This window comes from Pseudochaenichthys georgianus, chromosome 14, assembly GCF_902827115.2.
Source record: "Pseudochaenichthys georgianus chromosome 14, fPseGeo1.2, whole genome shotgun sequence".
Classification (NCBI taxonomy): domain Eukaryota; kingdom Metazoa; phylum Chordata; class Actinopteri; order Perciformes; family Channichthyidae; genus Pseudochaenichthys; species Pseudochaenichthys georgianus.
Window position 1 is genome coordinate 32810024 of NC_047516.1, and position 17504 is coordinate 32827527.

General features: G+C 41.9%; 1 protein-coding gene across 1 annotated transcript in view; it reads left to right on the top strand.

The window, feature by feature from the left end:
• Positions 1-2886: 2886 nt before the first annotated feature.
• Positions 2887-17504, top strand: part of LOC117458061 (junctional adhesion molecule 3B-like) — a 39115-nt gene continuing 24497 nt past the window's right edge. Inside the window, exon 1 of the mRNA XM_034098300.2 lies at positions 2887-3001. Within this exon, the coding sequence (XP_033954191.2) occupies positions 2953-3001 (49 nt within the window). The 5' untranslated portion in view covers positions 2887-2952. The remainder of the gene's footprint in view (positions 3002-17504) is intronic.

Below are 17504 nucleotides of genomic sequence, written 5' to 3' on the forward strand. Positions count from 1 at the left end.
AAGCTTTTATTAAAAATGTGACTCAATGGCTTGGATATGTATTTGGCCGTCATTTTGAGCAGTTTACCATCCAAGTTGTCAATCCCAGGAGATTTATCATCGGACAGATGTAAAAGCATATTTTCAACATATTCTTCTGTAACGTGGAATTCAAACATGCACTGCTTTTCCCTCATGATACGATCTTTAATGATGTGATGTGACACTGTGTCCTTGACTGCACCCATGGCATTCCTCAGCTTATCTACTTTATTTGTAAAATAATCATGAAAATGATTTGCAATATCTGCTGGCTTGGTAATGAATTTACCTTTGGTTTCTATAAAGGAAGGATGCATGTTTGAGTTCCTCCCCATTATGTTATTCAATATTTTCCATACTTTCTTTCCATCATTCGTAGAATCACTGATTTCCTGCATGTAGTATTCCCTCTTTCTACTTATATTCAATTTGGTTACTGCGTTTCAGTTTACAGTAATGTTGTTTGTCACATAGAGAACCTGTTCTGTCTGCAGTTTTTTTAGCATCATCTCGTTGGACCATTAAACTTCTCATCTCGTCATTCAACCAGGGTGCACACTTTGACCGGGCAGACCATTTTCTCATAGAGAATGATATAAACAGGCATTTACAGGATTCATGTGAATAGGGTAAGAGAGCTCCAGGCTGATACGGCTGGAGAGCCTGTCACTGGTTTCAACATATGCCTTCAGTGCCTGACGGCTATGAATTACAATCAGTGAAAAATGGCATGTGAATATAATTTATTGAAAGCCTGCCGTATGCAATTGCATACGGCAGGCTGCCAGCTCAACTTTTTTTACTTTACATACATGCTATGGAAGCTCAAATAGCCCAATATGTGTGGCACGAGTTATAGTTATGGACTCATGTTTTTATTTTCATGAAAAGACATAAACCAGTGGTCACGCACTGTTCAACGATGGATTGATAGTGACACTATTGAAGCCTAACTAATAGCTTTAATGGGTCGCAGTAGCTCAGTGTGTAGGGACTTTGCTTGGGAACTAGATAGTCATTAGCCGCTTTCACACCAAGTACTTTGCCGTACTTAGTTCCCAGCACTTAGTTCCCGGCACTTAGTACCCCCATGGAACTAAGAGCCGATCGCGTTCACACCGGAATAAGTTCCCTGAGGGAAGATTACGCAAATGAAGCCGCTGACGTCACTTCTTCTTCTTCTGCTTTGGGTTTACTGGCAGGCCGCAAACAACTTCACCGCGTATACTGCCACCCGAAGTCCCTGGCCGGAAGTCCCCGGAGTTGGGGACTGGCTTCAGTAGAAGCCTTCCGAGTAAATCGCCAGAACGCCGACACCTCCTCATCACTCCACCGCTCCCATGTTTTATTTTGTGTTGCCATAAGTTATTCTCTCTCCGTTGGTGCGCGGGGCTAATGCTAATAATGCTAATGTCAGCAAATACAATGGCGGCTTCAAAAATCGTTTCCAAGTTTTACGGGCGTGGTTTGCAATTCGCCCAGCCAATCATAAATTGGAACTTTATTCTCCACAGGAAAGTACCACCTCTCTAGCAGGCACTAAAAAGGGGGTAAAAGTTGTCATGAACTAAGTTCTCTTTTTGGTGTGAACGCAAAATCCCAGGAACTATCGGAACTAAACGGGAAAAGTATGGGGAAAAGTACTCCGATGTGAAAGCGCCTATTGGTTCGAATGCCAGTGTGGACCATACAACAAGATGGGTTGGTGTGGACTGGTAGCAGGAGAGGCACATCCTGGGCCATGCAGAGGCATTGGACCCCTAACATGCAGCCCCTTTACGGTGCGTCCACACGATTCCGTCGCGTTGAAGCTTGCCGGTGGGTGTGTCTGGCGCGCGAACAACAACCAATCACATTAATCTCCTACCCCGGGCACACAAGTACACGGTTTGATTGGCTAGCGCTTGTACTGGCATATGATTTGATTAGCTGGAGCTTCCGTCTACGCCTGAAAAGTTGAACTTTTCTCAACTTTCAGCACGAGCAACGGAGGCAAAGCTTGACGTGACCCCATTCAAAGTGAATGGGAAGCGTCTCCGTTGAAGCACGTGACGGAACCGTGTGGACGTTATGTTATTGACACCTTCCCATTTAACATTTAGCAATGCGAGTTTTTCAGCCTTTACTGTATGTATGTCCTGTTTGCATACTGAACATCCTAACAGAGGGGAAACTGAATTTCGCCTTGTGGGATCAATAAAGTGTCTTCTTCTTCTTCTTCTTCTTCTTCTTCTTCTTCTTCTTCTTCTTCTTCTTCTTCTTCTTCTTCTTCTTCTTCTTCTTCTTCTTCTTCTTCTTTGTGTACCTTTGTTCCACTACATATATTTAATACCTTTAGTGACTTTACAAATTTAGATTAATGCTGTGATATATAATAAACCCTTACATTTACAAGCTGCCCTGTCCTGCAGTATACAAGGTCATTAAAGTTAGCTGCACTTTTACCAGCTTTGATAACACTTTGTTGCATCAATAATTATAATCAAAACATATACTCTGCAGTGGGCCAATCTGCATACTTTAAACTATATTTTGATGTGAATACTTTTCTACATTTTGATTGCAGGACTTTTACTTGTGTCAGTCTGAGTATTCCTATTTCCTGGTATTTTACTTAAGTACAATATCTGAGTACTCCCACCTCTTCTTCCACCTTCCAGAACACAGAAGCTGGTGTTTTCCTATCTGAGCTCTCAGCCGTCTCCATATTGCCACGGTAGTAAAAGGCTCCTTCATCTTGTCAACTATAAATGTGTGTCTGTGTGAGTGATGCTTTCGGTAGCTATGGAAACCTATCGTAATGCCCCCTCCCCCCACTCGCTGCCTATGTCTCTCTCCCTCCCACCCTCCCTCTCTCCATCCACACCAAAGCTCTTTCGGTTACTTTGCGCATGTACGGCCAGTCAAAGCGAGCATTGCATCGACTCCAAGATGGCGAAAACACGTCTGGCTTGTCTCCTGACTCTCCTCTCAACTCACTGTAAGTACAAAAAGCACGTTAACTATATAACTTATTAAACCATTTACTCTTCCAGGAACATGTCCGGCAAATGTTGTTTACTTCTGGCTCTGTTTGCTCGATATTTTCCACCAACGACAGGCAGAAAATAGCCTGAGAAGTAACCCTATCTGGACGCAACTAACGTTAAACTCAAACTGACAGCAGGACCTGTTTGTTCGACGTTAAGTAAATATAGTTACAAATAGTATTAACGAACATTCGAAAGAGTCACCCTTTTAATACATTGCTGTGAACATGGCTTCACTTTTACAGGACGAGTTATATTTGTAAGCGGCTATTGTTGCTTAAATCAGAGGCTTTCTCTCACTCATGTTTTAATGGGAGTAGCGAGGCTCATGTAAAGTGTCTGGATGTTGCCACACATTAGCTTAGCATGACTAACTGAGACAACTGTTTAGCTTCAATTAGCGGCATGTTTAGAGACACCACGTCGTCCTCAAAAGTTTTAACCTCTGAAGTTTGACTTTGTCAATTAAATACGGCAGCTTGGTAGTCCGTGTTGTTAACTATTTAACGTGGGGTTTGGAGCCGCGGTGATGGCAGAGATGTAGAAAGTAGTGATGCGAGATAACGGTTTTTCCTGCGGCGGAATAAAGCGGGCTGTCCGCGGGAGGAGTCAGCCAGCCGTGCAGCGAGGGTCCTCTGCCCCCTCCTCCCGCCGCTGTGGACCCGTTCAAACCGCACTGAGCTGAGCTGCTGGGCACCAACAGCCTGCGGACTAATCAATTCGTTTAGGTATCCCAGCATTAAAGACCCCTTAACCTCTGCCACCAGTCCTGAAGGTGGAAGCGATAAACACCTGTAAGATTGTAGCAGTTCATTTTTTGAACACGTGAGCCGAAAATATCAAGTTAGCCAAGCCTATAGGTGCTTTGGTTGTTAAATGTATGAATAGCAAAGTGATACAACTATTTAGGCGACATATTGTGTATGAAACTAACAAAGGAACACATATGAACTTCTCCGATTTAAATCACACATGTGTTGTAGAAAAGCAAAACGCCACTTGTTGTTATGTAGCGATTTTTTGTTTGACAAATCAAGATTGTTACTCCTTTTTGCTCTTTGCTTCGAGCCTGGCTATTACAGTAAAGCTATAGGCCTACATATTTTATCTATAACACTTTTTGTCTGAAGTACTGCTTAAATGTGGGAAATGACTTTAAAAATACTAAAGATCATAACTGGGGTATGAGATGTGGTTGGACTGGCCTATACGATATTTAAAATGTAAGATGATAGTAACCAATGTTTTTGAGATACATTTTACCCTTACAAATGTTACTAAATGCATTTGAGAACTCCGTACTCTTTTCCTGTGTGCATGCATAACTGGGCTTGTGTGCATGGATTTTCTCTCTCGTTTTCAATTGGAGGTAGCAAGGTGTGAGAGGACAGGAATTCCGATCAAAGAGCAGTACATGCACACATTTTCCTGTGAACTTTCACGTGTGTCAATTGGCTTATTCTCTTGACTTTAATTAGGTATATCAGTTTGTTTGAAATCTGTTGCTGTACCTCCAACTGTCCCTCATGATGCACCTCAAAGCTCTGTGCAGGTTTATATTTTTCAAGCGATACATTTCAAAGTCAGCCCTTTTAATGATGTTACCCTGAGTAAATCTGTGACATGGTGTTGTAGCAGCACAATTGACATTTTCGGGGGGTTGGGGGGTCAGTGAACTGGCGAAGATTTAAGAATTTCTTTTGTATTGCCTGGACAGGGCTTAGCCATGTGGCCGACTGGCTGCCAGCCAATGCCGACACTGTCTTTAGAAACAGGAGGAATCTGGCATAACTCAACCTTCCCACAAGCCCATTTTATAAATTGCTACTTTGTGCTGACTGTGATAAAAATGTGTACTTGTAAAAGCTCTGCTCCAAATTCAGCTTTTGTTTGTTCACAAAGCAAGTAAGGCATTCCGAGGAAGTGTGCCATTTGCTTCTTATTCTGTAGGTCAAACTCTTGTGTTGTTGTTACTGCGTCTGAGAGATGTGCTTCTTATTTTCAATTCATGATATTCTTTGGTAGCCATCATCTAAATGGCCAGCCATTTTAGGTGAAGGCTGCACCCAGCCCAACTGAACAGAGCTGCAGATATCAGCCCTGTCATCTGTCGGCCGAGTGAAGAGGTTCGTGTAAGACTTCACAATCTGATCTAATGGAATGCATTGACATTTTCCATTGTTGGCTTCACCTGAGCCATTTCACTTAGAATATTCCAAAGAAAGTGGTCTGCACTTAGCGAGCCAGAACCCTCCTGCCAAGCTATGTGGGAGCATGGAAGATGCTCAGAGTGGATAAGCACTGCGCTAATATTAACTTTGAGATCCATGCTCCCATACGAAACACTTTTGGACATACATTTCAGACCTTAAATTGCTGCATTTTTTTTGTATTACGTGGGCCAACAACATACAACTTTATCATTTTTATCACAATTAATACCTGGAAAACAGACTTATTACATTCAGGCTTGATTTGTCAGCTTTTCACACTTGCTGAAGTGTGTTAATTGATTTTTCTTCCTTGACAATTGACATTTTTATGACTTGGCATTATCTCTGTTTTCACTCATGGCTGTCAGCTCTCTTTATCCTAATAGATAAGATAAGGCTAAGAGCTGTCTGCTACAGTGTTGTTGAGCCTCCCCTGTGTTTCTGCTGATAAGTCATCGCCTCACTTGAAAGCTTTGAACATCCGCTAACCCACACATCACTGAGGAGCTCAGTGGGTTGACGTTACCCGGCAGACTTTTTACAACATTTATTTAAATCTGCATTTCTGGCATTGTTTTGCATGTGTGACATAACTGATTGGTATGGCAGGAGTCGGTGTGCGCCCAGATAACAGCAGATAGTGGCTCCTCTAGGAGGGGCATGTTGTCAGATGTTTCCCTCCCCGCTCAAAGCTTGTGAGCAAATGTTTGGAGCACTGGTTGAATGGCATCTATGGCCCCTGTGGGCGAGTCACATACAGTCTGACATTTTACTGAAGAGACAGTAAATGGCAGAGTAAAACAGAGAAAGACAAGCAAAGAAAGAGTCCATTGCTGCTGAGAATTTGTTTGTTACAAGTCAGGAGTTCTTCCCTCGAGGCACCTCTGAGTGAGTGATGTCAGGGGCGAAACACAATTATCATATCTGTCATTTTGGTCTCAGTTTAGATATGACAGCAGGAAGGAATTTGACAGTTATGGGCTTGTTGGTGCTTATCAGAATCAAAATAAGGGTTTTTACCCTGATTTGCTTTGGTATACAGCGGTGCATACATAACCACAGTAAATATAGAACTATTCTAAAAAGTATTACACAAGAAATATCCATTTACAAACAAAAGAACAGCCAGAAATGTGCAAAATAAACTGGAAATTGCAACAGTCACATGTTAAAAATGATTGCCTTACTAAGAGTTGTGTAATTATTTGTACAAAACCACACCCTTTTTGTAATATCAGTGTTTCCCCTAGGATGGAGTCATAGCAGCGGTGCTAAGGCACGTGGGCCGAGCATAATGTGAACGTGGAGCGTGTGGAATTTTTTTAATGCGCCCCGCCAATTTGTTTCTATGTGTCTGCCAGCACAAGAAAGGCTCTTGAGGCCTAGTACCAGGGCCGGTTCAAGCCAATTTGCTGCCCTAGGCGAGATTTTATATATAAAGAATAAATGAAAAATCTCTACAAAAGATACACAACAAAAGCAGAAACGTATTGACATAGGTAATATACGTCAAAATGGCTTCAAATATACTCAGTATTGTATGAACATGTTTGAATTGGGGGGTTGGACGTCACATCCTCTAGGGGGGTCCGGGGTTATGCCCCCCGGAAGGATTTTTTTGAACATTTTAAAGTCAAATGCTTCAATCTGGTGCACTTTGAGCACACTAGAGACCTGATCTAGGGGGTACAACTCTAAAACACCCATATGAAAAAGATCGGTTTACATTTTAATAATCAAATAAGTATATGAACATAACCAATAACCTACGATAGCCAATAACAAATAAATGTAACTTATTTTATTTTTGTTCTTTCATATCTTATTTTACCTAGTTAACATTTATTTATTCATGCATATTTTTGTAGCTCTCCAACTTTAAACTATTTTTGGTTTACTGCCCTATAGTATACATTGGAATGATTTCAAACCTGTTTTTATTTATCCTAATAATTATAAAGGAGTGCCTTGGAAATATGTGTTTACATAATTTGTGGTCAAAACGTTTGAGACCCACTGAGATAACTTAGACTAAAATTAACTATCGAAACACTCAGAGTCCTTTACCTCACTGAGCCTCTCAATCTAACAGGAGAGCTCTCCTCCACCCTGGTTGTAGAAACATCTACTTCTTATATCCATTAGCGCAGCTAGCACCAGATTCTAATAACAACAGCGCCGGTACCGGTGCGCCCTCTCTCTCTCTCTCTGTCTCTCTCTCGCTCCCACACTCGCACTTTGGCTGTGAGCTGGGGGCGCCTGATAAGCCATTATCCCCCACTTTCATCACTTACAGCGCCCATCAGGGCAAATGAAAAGTGTAACCGGGGTGAAAAGGGTGTTACATTTACTTGATTATGATTGTTGTTGTATCAAGGCCGAAAATTAGAATGAGTGCCAACGGTAAAAATAAATAAATTCCCCTCCCAGAGCTACCAGCGCAGCGCCCCCCAGATCTGGCACCCTAGGCGACCGCCTATGTCGCCTATGCCAAAAATCGGCCCTGCCAAGTACATGTGGCAACGTCTCACGATTTAGCAAAAATACACCTTTATTGAACATACAGTTAAATCCACATAACAAACAATCAAAAATGAAAAAGGGTCGCCACTTATTATTATTTAATATAATAAAAAAAAAAAAAAAAATATTTCAGCTGCGGCGCTGCACCGCCACTATTTGTATATAGGGGAAACACTGAATATACTTTTTAAATTACAGCAGTCAGCCATGTGGATATGTGTGCAACAACAGTCCCTCATGGGATAAAGTCAGAGTGGCACATGGCTCTTACTGTGGAATGACCTGAAACAGCTGAGCAGTGGGTGGTGGTGTTTTGAGCAGTGTGTAGGCGTAACCAAAAATATCTGCTGCGTCCCTCCCAAACCTGAGTTAGCAAATGCAACATTCCAAATAGAAAACACATGGAGGCAGAAACTTCCTCATCGTATGCACACTGACTAACAATCAGAACCACCTGTTTTCCTGAGAGATAAAAGAGACCCCTGTTGATGAGCTGGCTGAGGTCAGAGCAGAAAGGGGGGAGTTGTGAAGAAAGCTGAGCACTGTTGCTGGTCATAGGCTCAGAAAACAGACTGGGTGTGACGAGACGTCTCCTGAGACACACATCCATTTGAAGTTGACACAAAGAAGGATTCACCCTGTCCTTCTTTTATAAATGTATGTGCTCACAGTTAGCTACAGCAGATGTTGAAGTTGGAAGGCAACCACCCACCAACGTGCTCACGTTCCAGAAATGGCAATGGCATGTGCGTGCCTCAAATGTCAATAAGACTACCATGTGAAAGAACCGTTGGTCATAAACTAGAAGCAGCCTGCAGGCAGTAAAAACTGGACAGAAGCTCTGTATGAAAATATAACACAGATCTGTGTGTGAAAAAGGAATGTCCCTCGTAGTGAAAAGAGAGGGATTCGTGAGAAAAATAAGTGAATTGTTGTCCTGTTTCGGGAAATGATTGCCCTTCCTAAAAAGATTGCTAAAGTGGTCGTTTGTTTTGACAAGACATCATTACATTCGATGTTTAGGCTTCTCTAGATCAACAGGATAATCTCCAAAATGCCTGTGTACTGGCTGCCTGAGCTCAGGGCAGCACAAAAGAGGTTTCCTGTTTGATGATCTCTATCTGTGGTCACATGGTCCTTGGAGGGAGGAAGCATAACGGTCCTCTGCTCGTGTGTTCACTGGATACTGACGGAGTACATCAATAGGTCAAACGAGTCTGCCATCGATCAAACATTGGGATGCTGTCAGCTTAGTGAAATAATTGGGAGGTTCATTAATGACATGGTAGCGGCGACTACATGTCCGCTGTTGCTGTGAAAGGAAAAGGCTGGAGGCTGCGCTCCCGCTGAGAGTCATAACCAGATAATCGCTCTGGATTCATCTTTTGTTTACCAGGCTGTAACAAAAGAGCAATTACTGTCTAAAAATAGCTACGAGGCAGAGTCATCTGACGACCTCAGGTGTTTGATCCCAGCTCATTCCAAACCATTGGACTTAAAAACATGTGATAATAATTGTGAATGCAACTTATACACACGAGTTCAACAATTTCAAACATCTTCCTCAGATTTGTATTTTACAGTTCACTTCCAGGAATAGTTTTTTATTTAAATGTGAAAGATAGCAACAACTAAAGTGGAAATAAAATAACTTTACATCTCAGCTTGGCGATATCAGGTCATGTAGGGATAAAGGGACTTTTAATGGGAGTGACCAGACCCAGGTTAACCCTAATATCAAACTAAAATATTAAAATCAGCTCTTAAGGTAGCCAGTGTCTGCTAAGAGCTTTGCTGCTGCATTTGGAAACATCAGATCGCATTTTAACTTTCATTCAATCTGACAGCATTTCAGAAATAAAATGAATTGAGTGGAGTTTTTAAAAGAAAATGACGGCACAATCTTTTTCACTTGATTGTCAGAAATCATGTCTTCCTTTTTTGCAGATTTCATTTTCTGGATTATATTGAAGAACCAGTGAAATGGAATTTGACGCAATATGCAACAATAAAATGAAGATATCGTACAGAGCTTTCCGCCGCCATGTTGAGGATATTGTCCCATTGGTTAAAAAACTAAAGACAGCGATTCAGCGCTTACTTTGATGTCTAACGTTGGATGGCTGTGTGTCTGACGGCCTCTGTGGTGGAGCTTAAGTCAGGTCCACTATGTCCTTTGCACAGCTTCATACTAAGAGCTTAGAGATTGCTTCCTTGCCGCTGTCAGGTTTCCTATTTGAAATACTGCTGACCACCTGGCAAGTCTACTGTGTACATGTGTTCTGGAGTCAAGACCCCAGCTCTTCACTTACACTCACAGTGTAGCTCCTCAGTACAGGTGGAGGATGCTGAATACACACTTTTGTGTTTTCTGCGCTGTGTCATCGCCTTGGAGCACAATAAAAGAGTAGTATTGGTTTACAATTTCAAGGCTGCACCGGTAGTCAAATCGGATGAGCTGTAACTGTGATTAATAGCAATGCTGCAAATAATTTATTACGTCTGGTAGCCTTTAATTAGAAGGTTTCACACCCCCATCCACCACCTTCGGGTTCATGTTAGGCCTGCAGCATGCTAGTGTAGGGTGTGTAGGCACCTGTCAGACATGTGACTATCAAAATGAAAAGCATGTCGCATCTTCTTATACAGTTTTAGGCACATGCAGTTGTGTCCATTTATAAAACCGGACTGCGAGACAGAAGGTCGTGCTAATGGTTTCTGGTAATTCCAGCCAGAGACACTACACGTCTGACAGAGGACTCCATGTGAGTTACTAGCATCCTCTGGGAGGCACGGCGAAATGGGCTCAAACAGCACAGCGTAGAAATGATGGATTGGGCTCGGTCATATAGTCAGACCTAGGCATTGATGGTCTCAACTTAAAGAAATAAATAAAATGAGGAAATGACATCACATGCTGGCAAGCCTAGAGCATATGTTACTTAAGGATGACATTCAAGTCCGAAAATAAATCCCTTCTACTGTAATAGAAAACTTCTCAGTGGTCAGAAATCCATGTTAAAGATAATGTCAATCTTCACATCTTAAAAGAGGGACTCAGGAGATTAGATATATTTTACTTATCCCAAATTAGGAAATTGTCTTGAAGTCAGACATGACACAGAAAGTTAAATGTATGGTCCTAGATTGGAATATGGTATATTGGTAGCGTTATCAAATCAGTGAGACATTCACTACTGAGATACAAAGAGGTAAAGGCATGTAGACATTCCTAACACCATCTCAAGTTCAGCTAAAATTATATACCACATTGCTGACTGTGAAAATGAATCACAAATTAGTTTTTGGTTTGCAGCATATAGTTCAGCATGCTCTTGGGTTTGATACTGGACCATTTCAAACTTAATGGATTTCAAGTGTCACTTAAACTTTTTGTGAAAAGATTAAACTTAAGAGCTCAGCAAGCTTTTCCTTTTGTTGTCTTCTATTAAATGAATAGTTCAACACATCTCTTTCTGGCAAAGAATGACACAAAAGATTGATACCACTCTCATTACTGTCTATTATGAAGTTACAGGCAGCAGACAGGAGCTGAGCTTAGCGTCTAGACTAAAACAGGTTAACAAGGCTAACCTGGCTTTGTCACAATGCAACAAAAACCTAAATAGAACCTTCTAAACTCAGGTATGAACACTTTTTTTTAATATGTTTTGTATTGGCTTCGAGCATTTACCCAGTAAATGAGAGTAGAGAGACACACAGGTAATATTTTTTTTTACTGCAAATTCCGAAATGTGTGTTGTCGCTATGATCAAAGCTCGGCTGCTGTAGAACAGCCATCAGTACCGTCAGAAGTACAGTGTGCATTCAGCTGACTGGACAGACTGTCGGCAGATTGTAACCAGACTGTAACCAGACTATCTGGCCATATGGTGTGAGGGCTATCCCTTCTGGGCTACTTACTTAGTGGTAAATATGTTGAGATTGAACTGCAATTGATAGCACTGTTCTGCTGTTTCAGAGCATGCCAACATGTATATTGGTTTTGACTCATTCAAATGGCATTGATCTGAGTGGTATTGATCTTTCACACCCATGGCTTTTAGGACAAATGGTGAAAAAGTCCAGTCAACAAGATGATTATTAAGACCTTCAAAGTGTTCTTCTTCTGCATCTGATAAAACGCCCCCATAACGAAACGGGCGTAAATACTTAAACATAGTTGAAATGGTTCTAAATCTAAAAGCATTATTGGAATGTCTTGGTTCGGTCAGAAAGTGCCTGAATGGTCCATGCTTTTTTAGGCTGTGCTTTGTGAATCATGCTAGGGTAGAAGCTCAGCACACACAGCAATGTTGCCACATGTGTGTGAGGGCATATTTGGGGTAAGTAAGTGCCTCAGATATTTGTCAAGATGCCAGACATAGGCGACGAGTTTGTAACATGGTTGCTGGCCCCTGTCTGAGCTCCAATAGAGGGGGGCGTTGCATGTGGGTCTGCTTGGTTTTCTGAGTCATATACGTACAGCCATAGAGGGCAAGGGGAAAAGGAGTAAGCGATTTAGGTGGATTTCATCATGACTCAGTGGCTTGTCAGGCATGTGTCATCAATGTAACAGGTCACTAAAAATGACCAGCCTGAAGCCTTGAAGATGATCAGTGTATTACGTAGTGACTGTGCTGTTATTTGTAGCTTGTACACCTTTTTGTAGAGATTTAAAATAAGAAGACTGTCCATCAAACAGCAGCGCTTACACGTAGGTTGTGGGGGTACTCTGTATCGACCTAAATGATAGAAACCAGATAAAGAGGAAGAGACGGTACACACAGGGGGTGAGCCAGTACATATTCCACAGCCCTTCAGTGTTAAGGGATTTCCTGAATCTTTTGCCATTAAGATTGTAATTAAACTGAATTGTCGGTTTCTCAAAATATCCTCTAAGAGTCATTCCCAAAGTGACCATGTTATCTACTCATGCCATTTCCTGTCAAAATGCTCCATTTCCAAAATCTGATTAATTTATATATACAATGGCTTAAAATGTAAGTTTAAGAAGCCATGTGGAACACGGAGATTCTTCACAGAGCCATAATCATCAAAGAGCATTATTATATGGGATTTGTCAAGACTTTAAACTAGGGATGTCCCGATCACCTTTTTTTGCTCCCGATCCGATTCCGATCATTTGATTTTGACAATCTGCCGATACTGATTTTTCCCGATCCGATCTTTATGCAATGCATTAAGAGAGAAAAAGGTAACCGATAACGGCTGGTCATCCAACGCGATGAATTCAGCTATCTTGGCTGTTATCTTTTTGGCATTTTCACTGTTCTGGGGCAGTTTCTCTTTCCTTTTAAAAGTCTCTGAAAGTGCCGGTTGTGTCAGTGCCGTTACCTGAGTGGCCGCTGTGTACTCGTCGTGTTGTTGTTGGTGTTTGTTTCTCAGGTAGCGTATTAGATTGGTCGTGTTGAACGTAGCTCTGTTCTTTCCACCACGCGGAACCTCTGCCTTGCAATCATTGCATCTGGCTGTTACACTGCCTTCGCTTTCAATTTTATAATACTTCCAAGCTGCTGACATTTTCTCTGTCCCGACTCCCGAGTGACCAGCTGAACGTAGCCTCTCGTTAGCTTACTGCTACTATTAGACACTTCGCCCACTCTTTGAGAGAAATAAGCAACCAGGTCTGAAAACAAGCCCAAAAGAAGCAAGACATACATGATGTTGTGTAATTTTTAACCAAAACTAAGGCCTCAGGATGACTTTAAGACGTCAACATGGTCATTTTTGTTTTGTAACATGAAATAAAATAATACAAATATTTTCTAAAAGAAAAAAAAAAAAATCCCGATCCCCGATTTTATCCTTCCGATCTTTTGAAAATCACGTGATCGGCTCCGATCCCCGATCACGTGATCGGATCGGGACATCTCTACTTTAAACTATCCTCGCTGTGTGTAAAGATGCCAAAACCAATGGAGAAAAACTGATATTTTAGGAAAAAAGGTTTAAATGCCACAAAAGGCCTACAGTAGTACTAACTAAGACCCATAAACAGGCTTTGATGTGTAAAACAATAGTGATTTACTGTATCTGAGAAATATAAGCTGGTTGAAGCAGCAGTTTGGAAATTGTTACTGAATGGAATCTTAATTGAAACTCAAGTAACTTGGAGGGTTTGTGTTGGTTTCACATTTACATTAGTTCAGGTGCTTGGCTAGGTCTTTCATTAGTTGCAGTCCACGGCTTGTGTTGCTCATAAAAAGAAACAAAGCCACATCTAAACGTTACAAACCCAAGAATACAGAGAGCACAGATGTGCGGTTCCTAAAATATTCAGCATACAAAAGCAAAGAGCCAACAAATAATTGATTGCGAAAATAAAAAACAACAGCAGAAAACACGAGAACAAAAGCCTTTTAGTCGGCAGGGGTAAAGATTACAGTGCTCACTGAGAATATGTGCATGCTTTCGTAGGTGGTGAACAAGAGGGGAAACATACAACAGGCCTGCACTCAATGTTCTCCACCCCAAAGTTGAACTGGGAGATCCCTCACAGCCATGTTTTGTGGTTTGAGCGAGAACAATGATCTTATGGTTTCATGAGCTTTCCAAAATTATTTCACAAGTGTCTCCAAACAGCCTCTGTCCAGCCAGTGTTCGGCGTAATGAATCCCCCACCCCTCTGTCCTTCCCTTTCCCTTGCATAGAATCACTCGTGCAGAACTGAGCGACTGCACAGTTTTATCTCGGATCATCAACACTCAAGATCATCATCTGTGGGCGGCTTCCTTTGGGGCGATTGTTGGCATTGTTATGTTCAGACAGAGATCTGCAGTGAGGCTCTAAAGGGCTGCAGTGACGTGCTGGTGTCCCAGCTAAAGGGTCCAGTCAGATCTGAGTACAACGATGAATGGGACTAAAGCATTAATGCCTGCCAAATTATACTGTTTTCCTTTCAATGTTGAGATGGATGCATTTAAGCAGATTGAGCCTGGCGTTTTGCCAACCACTGATAGTAATGGCTTATCAGGGCTGGGCCGGCTGCGCACTCCTCCACAGTACCCAGTGCATTCTGTATGTCCTCACAAGAGGACACTAATGACTCTTGTTCCTAATTGATGGAATATTTTACTCACTGTGACTCACTTGTTATTAGTTAGGCTATTTTTTGTATATTTTGTATAAGTCTATAGTCCATTATTATTTCCCTTAATCTTACGTTAACTGTGATCTCGATATTGCAGTAGTCCATATTGCAAATAATGGTTAATTTCGATTAATTGTGTCGCCCTTATCAACTTTGTGAAATATCCTTGCATTCTTAGCCATAGGAGAAAACACATCTTCAATTGAAACAACATGAGTGGTTATTGTCACGTGTGTCGAGTAAACTTTGTTTCAATTTTCACAGAAGTCAAACTTCTCTGTGTACCGACATATTAACGAGGGCATGGCCCTTGTGTTCCGCCACAGTGCCGTTATGTTTGATGCGAGCAGAGACAGCAGGTGATGAGGTCGCCAGCTGTCCTCTATTCTTACCATGAAAGCACTTTGGAACTTAGCCATTGTTTTCCAGACCAATGAGTCACACTGTGACCGTGTCCAGCACACCTTCACTTCCTGTGTGACTGTAGCCATGGTGGCATAGTTCACGTAAGAGCCTAGAGTCAGAATGGGAGGTATGAAATGTTCACTCGTTTGGCTGTCTGATGCCTCAGTCTGGTATTTCCCACGGAAACCCATCAAGGATTCCTCCCTGAGCAGGTGATGGAAGTGCTGCTCCTGCAGGGGGGGGCGATCAGCAGCAGAAGCCTCAGATGGTTTCCCTCCCCAGCTGTTGTTTGAGCAACATTCCCCGTCCCACAGCGCGGCCAGCCTGTGCAAACTATTTGAGTCCAGAGTATGCCTTTATGCACATTTGTTGTTTGAGGGGGCTGCTCGCTGGCAAATTCTTGCTTGGAAATTGCTAACCTTGATGTCTCAATATTTATTTTAGTTTTTTAGACGCATTATGTTCATAAACAACTGTCTCCTTAACTGAATAACAGTCTTGATTTATTCCCAGTCATGTGTCTTGCCAAATGGAATTTGAAAGTCTGTTTTCAGTATGTGGCTCATGACCAGACGCCCCACCCTCAATTGGGCGTTATTCAGAGATAGGAAAAAACATGAACAAAATGCAAACCTTGAGGTTCATATTGTTTGAGTTATGTATAAAGAAAGGTAGTTGAGGAATGTTAAATATTGAACTGATGCTCTCTAAATTCAAACTTCTACAGTACATGCTTTCTTACTACACACAATACCTATGAATTGCTTGTTGTGTAACTTACATATTCCACAAACCACAAAGAGCTTTCCTAAGAGACTCTAAAATAGAAAAAGAGTTGCATCTATTTTCTAAAGGATCTAGCCCTTGAGACGTTACTTTCGCTGTTGACATTCTTGTGTGAAAAATGAAGACCACGCCTTCCTGTCAGAGTTCATTTCACCTGTGACGAGTCATTCCAAACCACTCTTTGGGCGACCTCACATTCTGCTCTGCTCCCGGTGTACTCCACATTAGTGCTTACTGAGCTACGATGAAAACAGTCAGAATTGCTGCCCACAGCATTAAACAACATGTAGGCCAGTTGCCATAGTTTGCTGCTTCAAAGGCAATCTTTGTCAAAGTTTAAATCTTTGTAGAAGAAACATGTTTGACCCCTGAATGTTGCTTGACTGTGCTTTTGAGTTAAGCCATTTGTTATCACAGAGGCAGCAGGCACTTCTTTCTATGTGGTATTGTACAAAAGAGGGACATATGACCTGTGACATCGAATAAACTCTTCTTAATCGTCTCCATCCGTGACCGGACATGCATCATCATTTCCAGGATTCAGACTTTCACTACACGAGATGTGTTTTGTCCCCGAGTGAAAACAAAGACCAGTGAATAGTCTGAGCTGTGGGGGGCCCTGATGTAAGACTAGACCATAGTTCTGGGATTTGTCTTGAGTCTGCTGCTTCTGAGCTGGGAACATCTTGATGACTAAGCTAAATGTTGCTCAGAGGCACTGTTATGAAGACTTTATAAGCTTCCTCACACACTATGCTCCTGAGTGCCAGACAAGAGTGCCAGTACACAACTTAAGACAAGAGTGCACTTGTCTTGTTGTGTGTGTTTAATTCACTGTTACATTTGTCTGTTGGCATTCATGCTTAGTTGGTTGGTGCCATTTAGGTACAATGCGCCTCGATGAGATGTTCCCAGTGCTGAGGCGCTAAAAAGCAACTAGGGATATGCAGGTTGGGGGAATATATACAACTCATGAAAACAGATCAAAATAAAAAGTCAGCAGTGTTTTGAAGTTTATTTGTAAATTGCAAAAAGCAACCTTTCAGATTAGCTCTTTTCACCCCACAGCGGGCTTCCTTGGAGCGCGCAGGAAGTGAGGCAGATTAAAGCTTTCGGAGCTGCTAAGTCCACATGTCTCTGCTGTGTGCTGTTGTGTTATTGTTCAGTTGTCAGTTGAGCCTAAGCTCATCGTGGTCAGCTACGCTCACCGTCCACGTTCTCAACAATGAGCGCTTATCTCTGCTGGCTGGTCAAAAAAGACCCATGGTAATATCCTAGCATCCATATTAGTCTGATATCTGCAGATGTGAGTGTTTCCAGATCCTTATACGTTGTAGAGGAATTATTGGTTAATCCTTTGTGGCCCGCTGATAGAGAGCTTTAGAAAAGGGTGAATATTCCTATTGAGGATTG